Source organism: Mangifera indica, chromosome 12 (genome assembly GCF_011075055.1).
Source record: "Mangifera indica cultivar Alphonso chromosome 12, CATAS_Mindica_2.1, whole genome shotgun sequence".
Taxonomy (NCBI): Eukaryota; Viridiplantae; Streptophyta; class Magnoliopsida; order Sapindales; family Anacardiaceae; genus Mangifera; species Mangifera indica.
In genome coordinates this window covers 8,662,898-8,676,071 of record NC_058148.1, presented here as the reverse complement: position 1 = coordinate 8,676,071, position 13,174 = coordinate 8,662,898, and the positions used below count along the sequence as shown (strand labels likewise).

The 13,174-nt window shown below is 31.6% G+C and overlaps 2 protein-coding genes across 2 annotated transcripts; one reads left to right on the top strand and one right to left on the bottom strand.

The window, feature by feature from the left end:
- The first annotated feature begins 1,990 nt into the window (after window positions 1–1,990).
- LOC123193723 (MLO-like protein 12) lies at window positions 1,991–6,767 on the top strand. Its single transcript, XM_044606807.1, has 14 exons — window positions 1,991–2,228; window positions 2,310–2,367; window positions 2,497–2,723; window positions 3,304–3,420; window positions 3,508–3,568; window positions 3,866–3,954; window positions 4,935–5,009; window positions 5,083–5,177; window positions 5,256–5,305; window positions 5,396–5,436; window positions 5,519–5,728; window positions 5,812–5,879; window positions 5,956–6,016; window positions 6,105–6,767. Exons 1-14 carry the CDS (start codon window positions 2,103–2,105, stop codon window positions 6,558–6,560), a joined length of 1,734 nt encoding a protein of 577 aa, XP_044462742.1. The 5' UTR covers window positions 1,991–2,102; the 3' UTR covers window positions 6,561–6,767.
- A 1,992-nt stretch (window positions 6,768–8,759) lies between these two features.
- LOC123193720 (rhomboid-like protein 19) lies at window positions 8,760–12,264 on the bottom strand. The gene is made up of 8 exons (XM_044606806.1): window positions 12,085–12,264; window positions 11,875–11,999; window positions 11,037–11,097; window positions 10,785–10,951; window positions 10,154–10,259; window positions 9,838–10,040; window positions 9,593–9,730; window positions 8,760–9,282 (listed from the first exon to the last, which is right to left on the bottom strand). The coding sequence occupies exons 1-8, from the start codon at window positions 12,097–12,099 to the stop codon at window positions 9,177–9,179; spliced, it is 921 nt and encodes a 306-aa protein (XP_044462741.1). The 5' UTR covers window positions 12,100–12,264; the 3' UTR covers window positions 8,760–9,176.
- Between the last annotated feature and the right edge of the window lie 910 nt (window positions 12,265–13,174).

The following is a 13,174-nucleotide window of genomic DNA, read 5'->3' as shown; positions in this document are numbered from 1 at the left end:
TTGAAAGTTATGGGGGGTGGCTGTATTTTGAAAAATATGGAAACCCTAGGTTTGAGGGTGAAAATGTTAGTTTTTAAAGTTTAAAAACTTTAGGTAAGGTGAAAATGTTAGTTTCTAAAACCTAAGGGGGGTGAATGGTAAAACCCTCACATCAATTTTGGGAGATTAAATGGAGGGGTATTTTTGTCATTTCATCTAACAAGGGTAAAATGGACATTTTACCCTTATGCAAACAGATATCATCCATTTTAACAGCTCATGGGTGAAAAAAGTGGATTTTCATCTGCCATGGGTGGTATTTTGAAAATGCATCAAAAGTTAGGTGGGAAATAGTCCTTCTCCCTTTTTAAATCTTATTGGTGTTATTTTGAAACCACATCAAAATTTAGGTGGGACGTATGTGTCCGTCTATATAAAATAATGTTTAGTATAAATAAAGAAACCAGTCAGCAATCCCACCATTCTATTATCCCTTTAATCGAAAGCCAGGCGCCGGTCAAGCAAGGAACAGGACTGAGCTGCAGTGAAAGCATAAATGGGGTAACAAAATCCAAGAACAAAAGTTTAAGAATACCATGTTGTTTTTATTGAGAAATAACCATGCAGCACTTGCCAAGTCTACGCTGCCAAAACTTTGACGATTGCAATTAATTAATCGTACCTAACTCACAATACTACTCAAAATTAGGCCGAAGTACAATATGACCCCCAATCTATGGAGGAAAAAATTCCCAGAAATTATCCCGCCGACTCATTCCAGTTTTACATTTATTTTCGTTACAATAAAACTACCAAGGCTGGTGTTTTTTGTTGTTAATATATCACGCTTCTGAGTATAGATTAAGTATACAAATGATATATCATTATATGATCAAATAATTTTAAATTAAAGATAAATTAAGACTCAGTTATATAATGATACATCATTTAGGGTTAGATCTAAACCGAATTGGCTCAAGCTTGAAAGTTAGCTTGGTTCGAATTTGTTTACTTTGAATATGAATTGAATTTGAGTTAAGAGACTTGACTCATTTTAAAACTGAGTTGAACTCGAGCTATAGAGGGTTCGGATAAGTTCGGCTCCCAAGCTGGATATATGACTCTTTTCGATTCGAATTTAACCCATGATTCAATTTGAATTATGTTAAATAATTGTTAAACGACATCGTTTTATTAATAAGCCACAAATTTAAACCATGAATTTAAATCACATATCTGAGTCATAAATTAGAACTAAACTCAAATTAAACTATTTTTATTTGAACCAAACTCGAACCATCCTTAATATTGGCTTAACAAATTCGAGCCTAATTCGAGCTAGGGGTGGTCGGTGTCAACTTAGTCCGTATCCACCTCTAACATTATTTATATACTCAAAACTATGTTCACGTAACATTAATTTTATGAAAATCATCAAATATAAAATAATTAATCCAAAATCTTATATTTTCTATCTATAAATAGTACATATGTGAATTGAGTTGATAAAATTGTTATTTCATGATTAAATTCGACGTCTGGATTTGAAAAAAGGGAGTGAAATTTGGTGTGTTTGAAAACAAAGAGCAAAAATTGTTCCTTTGAAATAGATTGGGGGTTATTGTACTCAGCCTTAAATAAGCGACAAAAATGTAAAAACAAATACAAAAAGAGACATAAATTGACCACGTAGTCATCCTTCATGTCTATGTAATCGTGTTGAAGTGTAATTTGGTTGATCTGGATTCAATTTTTACTTTTATGTTGTGTTTTTTTCGTTTTATTCTTACATGTTGTTGTTAGTGTAAAATCCATCAATGTATACGTTTGCCCTACAAAAAAACGGGTAAGCATTTTCTCTTTCTTTGAATTGGTCAAAGTCATTCTGCCTCGCGATGACCTCCCAGCCCCACCGCTTAATGATACAACAAACAAACACTTTCAAGCAACAAAGAACGAGTCTATATATATAATACAGATAGCTCCAGAAACTTACAAATCATCGCCATTTTCACTCTGCTTTCTTCAAGTTTCTTCAGTCACTTCTGGAGAATCTCATCGCTTGTTGAAAGTCTTTTAGGGCCGTTATTGTAGAGGAGTTAATACTAAGCACCTGATCGTCAATGGCTGGAGAAGCTGTTAAAGAGCGCACGTTGGAGGAAACTCCGACGTGGGCGCTTGCCGTGGTTTGCTTTGTGCTGATTGCTATATCGGTGTTGATTGAACATCTCATTCACATGGTGGGAAAGGTGAGAAGAGAAGCAATAGTACATTTTACTGATTTTACATAGAGCGAAATTAAATTCTTTTACTTTTTTTTTTTCTGTCAGTGGTTGAATAAGCATCACAAACGAGCTCTTTTTGAAGCACTTGAGAAAGTCAAAGCAGGTGATAAACCATCCGTGGCCTGCATTTCTTTCCAGTTTTTGCGTATATTTCTGTGCAACGAATGAATCTAATCATATTTAAGCACTGTAATAAAGAATTTCCATTGGCTTAATCTGTTTGTTTGTGCAGAGCTAATGCTCATGGGATTTTTATCGTTCCTGCTAACGATTGGACAAGGACCCATTTCTGAAATTTGTGTTCCAAAGAGCATTGGAAACACGTGGCATCCCTGCAGCAAAAAGGAGGAAGATGAAAAATATTCAGGCAGCGGCCGAAGACTTCTTTCCTTTTTGGATTCAACCTCAAGCTCTCGCCGAAGTTTAGCAGCTGCAAAAGGTGACAAATGCGCGGAAAAGGCAAGACAAATTTTGTATCTTTTATTTCTTTGTATCTTGTTCGCATCCAGGAAGCACACGATGCCTTTCTGCATTTCTGAAAACGTTTCGGGGCATTACGGAAATATAAAAAAAATTTGACTTCCTTATTTTTTAATCTATGAAAAAACTATTTCATGTTCAACTCTACTTCCGAATTTCAATCCTTACTTTGATTTCATCTCATCTCATCTCCTCTCCGACTTTTGAAACTTCGATTCGATTCGATATATTAAAAAAACTCTTCTCCTCTTTGCATCCGACTTTTCTAATTGTAAACAAATACTTGAAAAATCAGTTTTGTCAGATTTAATATGTATTATTTTTTAGGAAATACAATTTGTTATATTATTTTAGAAATTTGATATTTATGTAAAAACATTATATTTTTCATATTTATTCATTTTTCTATATTTTCAAAAAATATTTTTCAATTTTTTTGTTTTCGTGCTTCTGTTTCTGTGCCACATAGGTTCACATATCATCTACTTTAATTTACTTCTTTTTCTTATATATTTTGATAATTAATAGTAAAAATGAATGTGAATTTAATATTTTGCAGGACAAAGTTGCATTGGTGTCTGCATATGGTATTCACCAGTTACATATATTCATCTTTATATTGGCTATTCTTCATATTGTCTACTGCATCACCATCTTGGTGCTGGGAAGAACCAAGGTAAAATTTGCTCTCTTTTTCTCTGTATATATATATATATATATATATATTTTATATAATATCTCTGAAAGTTTGCAACTATTGCAGATGAAGAAATGGAAAGTCTGGGAAGATGAGACAAAGACCATTGAGTACCAATACTACAATGGTACTATAAAATATAACTGTTCATAAAAATTGAAAATTAAACTAAAAATTTTATGTTCATTTGATTAAAGCAACTGGGTGTTTAATGTTTTTAACTGAAGAATTGTTATTTAAGATACCTGAGGGGAATATATGAATTCATAATTTTGTTTTTTTTTTCTGGGTTTTGATGTTGACTTCCACTAATAAGTTAGTTAAATAATTAGGTGGATTAAAAGACATTAATTATTATTTAAAATTTAATTTATTGGCTTTTCATTTTTGGTATAAGTCTAATTTATTGACTTGTGTGTCGCAGATCCAGAGAGATTTAGATTTGCAAGAGACACATCATTTGGGCGTAGACATTTGACCATATGGAGCGAGTCATCATTTAGCCTGTGGATTGTGAGTTGCAAAATATTAAATAGCCCAAAAGACGTATTCCCACTTAAAAGAAATACTAAAATTTTAAAGCCTTATTGTCTAATTTTTAAAAATTTGAATACTTACTTATGAGGTAACATTTATTAAAAATTTTAATTAAAATTAGAGATAAAATCGTTATTTAATAAAAAAATTAAACTTTTATCACATTTTTCCTTCTTAAATTGAAAATCTCATAATTTTTCTCTTAAATTTTTTTTAAATTTAAAAAAGTGGAAATTTTTTCCTCTTTTCTTTAGCAAAGATCCTCTGTATTTGGTCGTTAATCGTTCTCCCTCCAACCTTATCTCTTCCCCTCCTCTCTAGCCACAAATCCATTGAAATCGTTTGAAAATCCAAACAACGCTTTCTTTGGTTGATGAAGACATTATTTAGACGAAGATGCCTTCATCATTTAGAAGATGTCGTGGCTTAGGGAGAGATGGCCAAACTTTTCTCTACGAATTAGGGTTAAAAGCGTTGTCACTTGTAGTTGAAGTGGGAGGAAGAAAACCTTAAGATTGAGGGGGGGGGGAGGAATCCCATTTTTCAAAGTTTGAAAAATTTAGGTAGAAATAAAATTATTAATTTTTAAAACTTAAGATTGAGGGAGGGGGGAGGGGGGAGGGGGGAGGAGGAATGCCATTTTTCAAAGTTTGAAAAATGGCGGTAGAGATAAAATTATTAGTTTTTAAAACTTAAGAGGGAAAATGAATGAATTTTATGTTTTAAAAATATTTTAATTACAATTTTACTTTTAACTTTAACCAAGTTTTTTAACGAAATTTTACTTATAAGTGGGTATTTAAAAGTTGAAGACGGTCATTTTATGATTTTACTATACCTTGAATAAAACAAGCCTTTTGAGCTACTAAATAAAAACAACTTATAATTGAAAATATCTTAAATATAAATTTCATTTTTGTACGAAAAGAAATTAAGCAATCTTTTTGTTTTCACAGGTTTGCTTCTTCAGGCAATTCTTTGGATCTGTTGCAAAAGTTGATTACCTCACATTGAGACATGGATTTATCATGGTAACTAAAATTGGCATTTTTTTGGCCATTTAATTGCCAAATGGAAAAAAATTTTTATGTTGAATAATTGCAGGCACATTTGGCTCCTCGAAGTGAAACAATGTTTGATTTTAATAAATACATCAGCAGATCACTTGAAGAAGATTTCATAGTTGTGGTGGGGATCAGGTTGGTGCTTTCTCTCAACATGTTTATGTTGGTGCCTTATTTTTCTGCAAAATTTCTAACTTTTATTTGTATTTTCAGTCCAATTCTGTGGTTTGTTGCAATGTTGTTCCTGCTCACCAACACACATGGTAACTTTGATCTAAGTTCAATCTGCCACAGAATTTTATGCATTTTGAAACTGATTTCTGAAAATGAGATGCTTCTTTCTTTGTGAACAGGCTGGTTTGCGTATCTTTGGTTACCATTTTTTCCCTTAATTGTAAGCACCAAAAGACAATTGACATTCAATTTTTATTCAATTTTATTTATTTTTTTAGTAATCGGAACTTGAAATTTTGCAGATAATTCTGCTGGTGGGTGCGAAGCTACAAGTAATCATAACTAAACTTGGTTTGCGGATTCAAGACAGAGGCGATGTGGTGAAGGGTGCGCCGGTGGTGAAGCCAGGCGACGACCTTTTCTGGTTTGGACGCCCGCGCTTCATACTCTTTCTCATTCACTTGCTTCTCTTTCAGAATGCATTTCAGCTTGCTTTCTTCATATGGACTACAGTAAGTGCAGTCATTTCAGGGTTGTACAGAGTATGTATAGTTTTATTTATATATTTTTCTAATACATTTGATTTATTTTGCAGTACGAATTCACTATAAAATCTTGCTTCCACCACAGCATAGTGGATATTGTCATCAGAACCTCAATGGGGTGAGTCATAATTTTGAATGACAAAAAGAGAATTATGCAACTAGTGTTAACTTGGTTAACAAAATTCTGGTTTCAGGGTGCTCATACACATTCTCTGCAGTTACGTGACTCTGCCACTCTATGCTTTAGTGACACAGGTGAGAAAAAAAAGACCAAGATTTTTCATAAGGAGAAGTAGCCATTTCTGATCTATCAATCAGCTTATTGTTTTGGTTGATTCTGCAGATGGGTTCGACAATGAAACCGACAATCTTCAACGATCGAGTAGCAGCAGCCCTCAAAAACTGGCATCAAAAGGCGAAAGAACACACGAAACATCAACATGGCAAGCATTCTGAGGCGACAACACCCGTTTCAAGCAGGCCACAAACTCCATCTCATGGAATGTCTCCGGTTCATCTTTTGCATAACTATCCTAACAGTAGCACTGACAGCCACCATCCTTCGCCGTCAAGACCTTCCAGCTTCGGTAACGGACAATGGGACCCTAAGAGCCGCCATTTGCATTCCCATAACCGCAATGAAATCAATGAATCTCATCACCATGGAGATTCAAGTGCCCCTAAACAAGAAATAGTAGCAGTGCCACAACAAAGCTCAATGCAGTCACCTTCAGGACCTGGTCCTGTTCCGGCACAACATGAAATCAATATGAGTCTATCGGAATTTTCATTTACATAATTATTTAATCAATGTGGTTAAATTTGATTAAATAATTTTAAAGTGGAAAAAAAAAATCATTTAATTGTATTATATATACTGTCAAATCAATAGTCATTATCAGAGGTTCACTCTCTGTACATGACATAGCCTGGAGCTTCCAGCCTGCATAAAAATAACATGCAGGGAATAGCGGATATAAATAAATGGGTTCACTCTTCATTTTCATTTTATACAGCACAGATGATTCTACTTCACATGTTTTTTTTTTTTTCTCTCTAAGCATACGTATGATTTGTATAATATTTTATTTTTCAAATTAAAATATTAGTTTAAATGTAAATTATTTAAAATATTATTATATTTGATAAAATTAGATAAAAAATGATATATATAAATAATTATTATATTTAATTAGAAAAAAATAAAAGAATTATAATATATTATTGTACTTAAATACTTTAAATACAATTATTTTAAAATAATTTTTATATTACTTATTATCTTAATTAAAATGAGATTACTTTTATTTTTAAAAAATTTAAAAATAATTATATAATTATAATAAAATAAAAATTATTTTATATTATTTAATATATTAATAATAAAAAATTATCAAAATTTTTTATTATTTATAAATTAATATAAATAATAAAAAAAAATTATTTGACTAATATTTTTTTACCCCGTACCCAATCCCACATTTTCCAATCCATTCACTAGTGATAAGACACAATTTCTCACTACAAGTGACTCCATCAACATAAAATCAACTATAAAAAGACATAGCCGATTTTATTTCTTAAAATTTAAACAAAATTAAGATTAAAAAATTGAATTAAGACTAATCTACATACGGGCGATGATGATGGAGGTGGAGAGAGGGTGGGTTGATGGATTTTTTTATTAATTAAAGATTATTTTTTAAGGAAAAAAATTTAAATCGGAAGAGGAAATGTTTGGTTTATGCACTTTCTTGTTGCTTTGCAACAATTCAAGAACTTTCATTATAACGAAGGTTTAAAACCTTCTATATCAGTTCCAAGCAATTAATTTGAACCAATAATTTTTAATACGATCTATTGATTTGATGTAATATAATATAAAAGATTAAATTAAAATTAAGTATTTTTATGTAAAATTTATTTTGAATCAACTTAATAAAACTCGATTAATGTTGAGATTAACACGAAAGTAAGTTGAACTAATTCGAATATTTAGATAAATATTATTCTAATAGAATTTATTAGACGTAAATTATATAAATGTTGAGGGACAATATCAACAACAATTAAAATTCTTACAAATTGTATATAGTTGTATTTTTATATAATTATAATTATTTATATTATTCTTAATTTTTATTTAAATCCTTTATTTTACAATAAAACTATACGTACACATTTTTAGTATACAAGTAATATATCATTATGTGATTAAATTATTTTAAATTAAAAATAAAATAATATCTAATTACATAATGACACATCATCCGTGTACCTAAATTATGTACAAAAAGTGTGTACACATATTATTATTTTTCTTTTTATTATTCAATAGTGAAAATGTGATTTGGCTTGTAAGATTATTGATGTGTTATAGATTTTTTCATATGTAATTTTTAGACCATTTGTAAATAAGAAAAAATATTATGAGTAATACTATGTGCACAAACAATGAGTACAAATGATTACATATCACTATATGATTGAGTATTATTTTATCTCTAATCTAAAATCACCAATCATACAGTGATATGTCATCATTTGTACTTATTATTTATATACATAATTTTATTAAAATAATATATTGTGTGTTTTATTAATAATAGTTTACAATAATTTAATGATGTAATTAAAACACTAAAAATACTTTAGAGAATAAAAACAATAAACAATGAATCAATCCAAAAGTTAAGAAGTTTAAAGTAAAAGTTCAAGATTTTTTATACGATTCTAATTTAGTTTTAATTTAAATCCGGTTAGAGTTAAAAATCTTTAATCCAAAATCTAAACTAATACGATATAACACAATCTAATAACAATAACTCTTCTGCCTAATTTAGAGTTAAATTTTATGGAAAAAGATAACAAAAACATTATCATCTGTCTCGTTAATCTAAAGCATAAAAATAAATTTGTACAGAGATATTTATTTCAATTTTCAATATCCATTTTGTCCATACAAAAGGCTGTTGTTAACCTACCATACGATTACCACTGACACGTCTCCCCGGCTCCCAGAGGTAAATTCAGATTCATTTGATCAAAGTCATGTTTACAGAAGTATAAGCATGGTCAAAGGCCTCAAAGCCCAAAATCAAATAAAACAAAAAATAAATAAATAAATAAGATTGATAAAAAAATAACACACACATCCAAGGACAATGTTTTTTTTCCATTTCTATTCTGTATAAATCGAGCAAGGGCTCAGATGAGATTCATTCGGAGATACCACGGCATAAAATGGCAACATTTGTAGTGTGAGGGTCATAGTCCACGGCAAATTGTAAAACAAACTGTCCACCACAATCTAGAAAGAAAGGATTTATCTCCTAACATCGCACAACATCTGAGGCTATCAAGGTATGAACAGTCCGCATTGGTCATCCAGGTTTAATAGTTGGTTCTCACACTGTCAGACATTCTCCGAAGCATCATCCTTTTTGGACTCCTCTACACTCTGTGCAGTGGCTAATTTCTCAGCTGCCAATCTTTCCTCCAGTGCTCTAGCCCCTCTTTCTCTGCAGAAGAATGACATTGAGAAATCAGAAACAACAAAGTCTATTGCATTCCCCCCCAAAACTTTCTGTATTATTACTTAACATTTTCGGTTGGGCACAAAATAGTTTTATTATTCGTTGTTTTGCTGTAACTTTTAAAAGGACTCCTTTACAACCAAGTCAAACAACCACTTTCCATATGTAAGCGTCATTTCATGCACACAAATTGGAGAGTCCAGCATTTTGTGCAGTTTCCTAATGAAATTGGTGTATTTACCATAGCTGCAGGAAACCAGAATTTTTTTTTTTGCTAAGCAACCAAAAATGTTACCTTCTCCTTGATGCCTCAATAGGGTCAGAACCAGGCAATGGGGCACCTCCCAAGGTATAACCATGACCATCACTAGAGCTTTCAGATCTTCCACAAAGCATCCGATGAAATATTGATGCGATAGGATCAATAACTGGTCTGCTTGGAAGTAAAAAGAGACAGTTAAAGAGTGACACTAAGATTAGATTAAAGACTTGAAGCAAATTGTCATGAGTGGAAGATTCAAACAGAAAAGACTTGCCTACCTAAGAAATTCAGGGAAGAATGAAGAGAATGCAAAATCTTCACTTGGATCACCCCTAAGTTTAGTTTCTGGTTTTCCCTGCATGTATCTGAGGTAAATCCAGCCCATATATGTACCAAATATTAAGGTTGGAAGATATGCTGCTGATTCCACTGTAAAGAGGCTTATAACAATGGATAGCAGGAGCATAAGAGATGGCAACCACTGCAGAATAATGAAGAGAAGACCAGGGATGAGAATATAAGAGAGATCTCTCCAACTTACAGAAAATCCTATCATAAAGATGAGCTTAAATGAATCTGTCAAAAAATTAGCACCTTTGCTTTTATTTTCAATAAAGACAGCTCCTGGTCAGGTACGATCTGCTTGATCCCAACCAAGAACCCTGCGAGAACCCCATGGAAGCCAGAAACAGGCATGTATCTACCACAAAGAATAGAGATAATAAACAATTACAGAAGTAGATAAAAGGCACCAGGAAAAAAAAAATATAATCCAGGTATAAAATATTACTAATCCAGGAGAAGATGGTTTTTTTAAGGTAGATTGATCGAGGCTTATCCTTATGTAAATTCAATAAACTATGTGTATAAACTTTTAGTACATAATTTAGGTACACAGATGATGTTTTATTATGTGATTGGATTATTTTGAATTAAAAATAAAATAACACTCAATCACATGAAGACACATCATTTGTGTATCCAAATTGTGTGCAAAAAATGTGTATATATAGCATTGCTCACGTAAATTATTGTATTAAAATATAAAAGAAACAGACAGCCGCCTTTTATGGCCAGTCAACAAGTTAGAAGCAAAGCAAGACACAACATGAATTATTAGATGTACCAGAGAGCAAGACAGGTAAAGGTAAGCTCCTAATCATGCATAATTAAAGCAAACAAAAGTAGCTAATTCTTGAATAGAAAATGCTACCATAGTACTTACAGGTAAGACTCCAGCCTTGTTATGTAGTACAAGGCAATAGCAGTAACGAAAACGCATACAGAAGTTAGAAAGTTAACTACGAAGATGAACTTCAGGAACTCCTTAGAACCCCACACAGGTTCAAGCAACTTCCCCATGAAGAGGAGACCAAGGGTGCTGACCACCACCTAGAAAACCAATGACCAACATTGTCATTGGGACAGTAAAATTAAGCAGATCAGGTAAATATTTTACAGCAAAAGAATGCCCTACCCCATGCAGTGTTTGCTCAATGTAACCGGCTGTCAAGAGATTCCAAGCAAAGGGAATAGTCCTGCAAATAAACTTTTAGTCAATAATTAAATATCCAGATACTGAAGAAACATAAAAACATAAAGCGCTGAGCTCCTCCATATTTCCATACGAGGATAAGGGATAATCAGGTGTAGATCTATTCCCGTTTAGGTTACATACATCACATCACCAGAAGAAAAGGGTAGTTAATTTGGACAAAGCCATTCCTCCTTAACAAGTTACAAGAACACCAGATTTCCAAGGAAAAAATACCAAGAGAGTCTAAAATCCTTTACCTATGAAAACACAAATTTACATCAGGATCCACCATACAAACAAGAATCATATTCCGTAAGCTGCTTCTTATTTTATTATATTTTACAAAAATGTAATCCAGTCTAATTAGATTTGCATTAGTAGTCAAAGTCATCACAAATCAATATTTAAAAACATTTCCTTATTAATTTATCTCCTAAAATTTATCAAAGACCCCCACTATCTGCCTGTACTTCAAAAAAAAAAAAAACACAAAGCAACTTCGATGAGGAGCTAACATTTCCTCATATATTGACTTCTATGAAGTCCTCTCTCGCAGGTAATAAAATTGCAACACAATCAATTAGGCAAAGAAGGTTTACACATCCTTAAAATATTAGCCATCAAAACCAGCTATGCTTAACTTCAGATAACACAAATTTATCATTAACGCTCCTCAGATTTAACAACTTGAAATTACTTCAATTCTAATTTATAATCAGATTAAGATTTGCTGAAATCTAATTCAAAAACTTAACAAACAGAGCAAAAATGTGCTTACCTAGCAGGAATCAGAGCAAGAACAGTAATCGCCGCAGGTAAAACCTGAACTAAAATGTGGCCACCAACAAGCACCACCGCTAGTCCCTTGCAAAGGTTAGTAAATCCAGTAAACAGGCGCGCGCTCTGCAAAATTAATTTGAAAATTAATAACAAAAAAACAATTTCATTTCTAAAAAAATTTGAGAGATCTGATGGGAAGGAAACATACTGCCGGAGAACTCATGATCGAACGGTGGCAGTTAATCCGGAAGTGAACGCCGATGATCTAATGAGTTTTGATTTGTTAAAATATTGTTTTGTTTTAGTTTATCTAAATAACTTAAGGGGGAAGGGAAGGTCGTTGTACTTTTTTTCAGATCGCGGAAGCTGAGCGGAGAGAATGAGGTACACAATAATAATATATAAACGCCTTAGCATTTACGGCGACGTTTTACTTAATTAGTTTTGTATCGTAGTTTTTTTTTTATTTTTTTCTGTTTTTATTTCTCATTTGATGGTTAACTTAACAATTTTCTTTAATAAAAAATCTATTTGTAATAATTTTCGATAATGACACTAAAATTTGCAAAATTTTTCATATTGATTATGAGGTTTTATCCTTCTGATTGTTTCTTAGATTTAAAGAAAAAATATGGGCCAAAGGCCTTATTCGCACCCAAAGTTTAATGCATTTGCAAATTAATACTATTAAGTATTAAAAATTTGAATATCCATTTGTGAGTGATTAAAACTAATGAAATAAGTTAATATTATCTATTTCTCTCTTAAATTTAAAAAATTAACAATTTCTCTCTTGAATTAAACTTTGAGATGTTACATTTTCCCCTGTAAAGTTTTTTCTTTTCTCTCTCCCCTTTTTCTAAGGCCATCATCAGTTGATTCTCTCTTCCTCCCCTTTTTCCCTTTCTTCAACACCTTCTCCTCTCCTCATCTTTGTCATTGAACGAAGATGTCCGACAATGAACTGTCACTTCTTCCAATGATGATGTTGTCTTCGTAATTGAAAGAAGTGATAATTCGTCATTGAATGTTTTTATCTGTTGTCAAAAATGAGGAGAAGATGCTAGAAAAGGAGAAAAAAAGGGAAAGGAGAGAGAACCGACTAACGACAACATCAAATAAAAAGAAAAGAGAAAAAGAAAAAACTTTAAGAGAAAAAATATAATATTTTGAAGTTCAATAATGAAAAAAATAATTAATTTTTTAAATCTAAAAAAATATAATATTTTATTATTTTTAATATTAAATTATAATTTTACACTTAAAATTTAACTAATATAATTAATTTTAACTGTTTA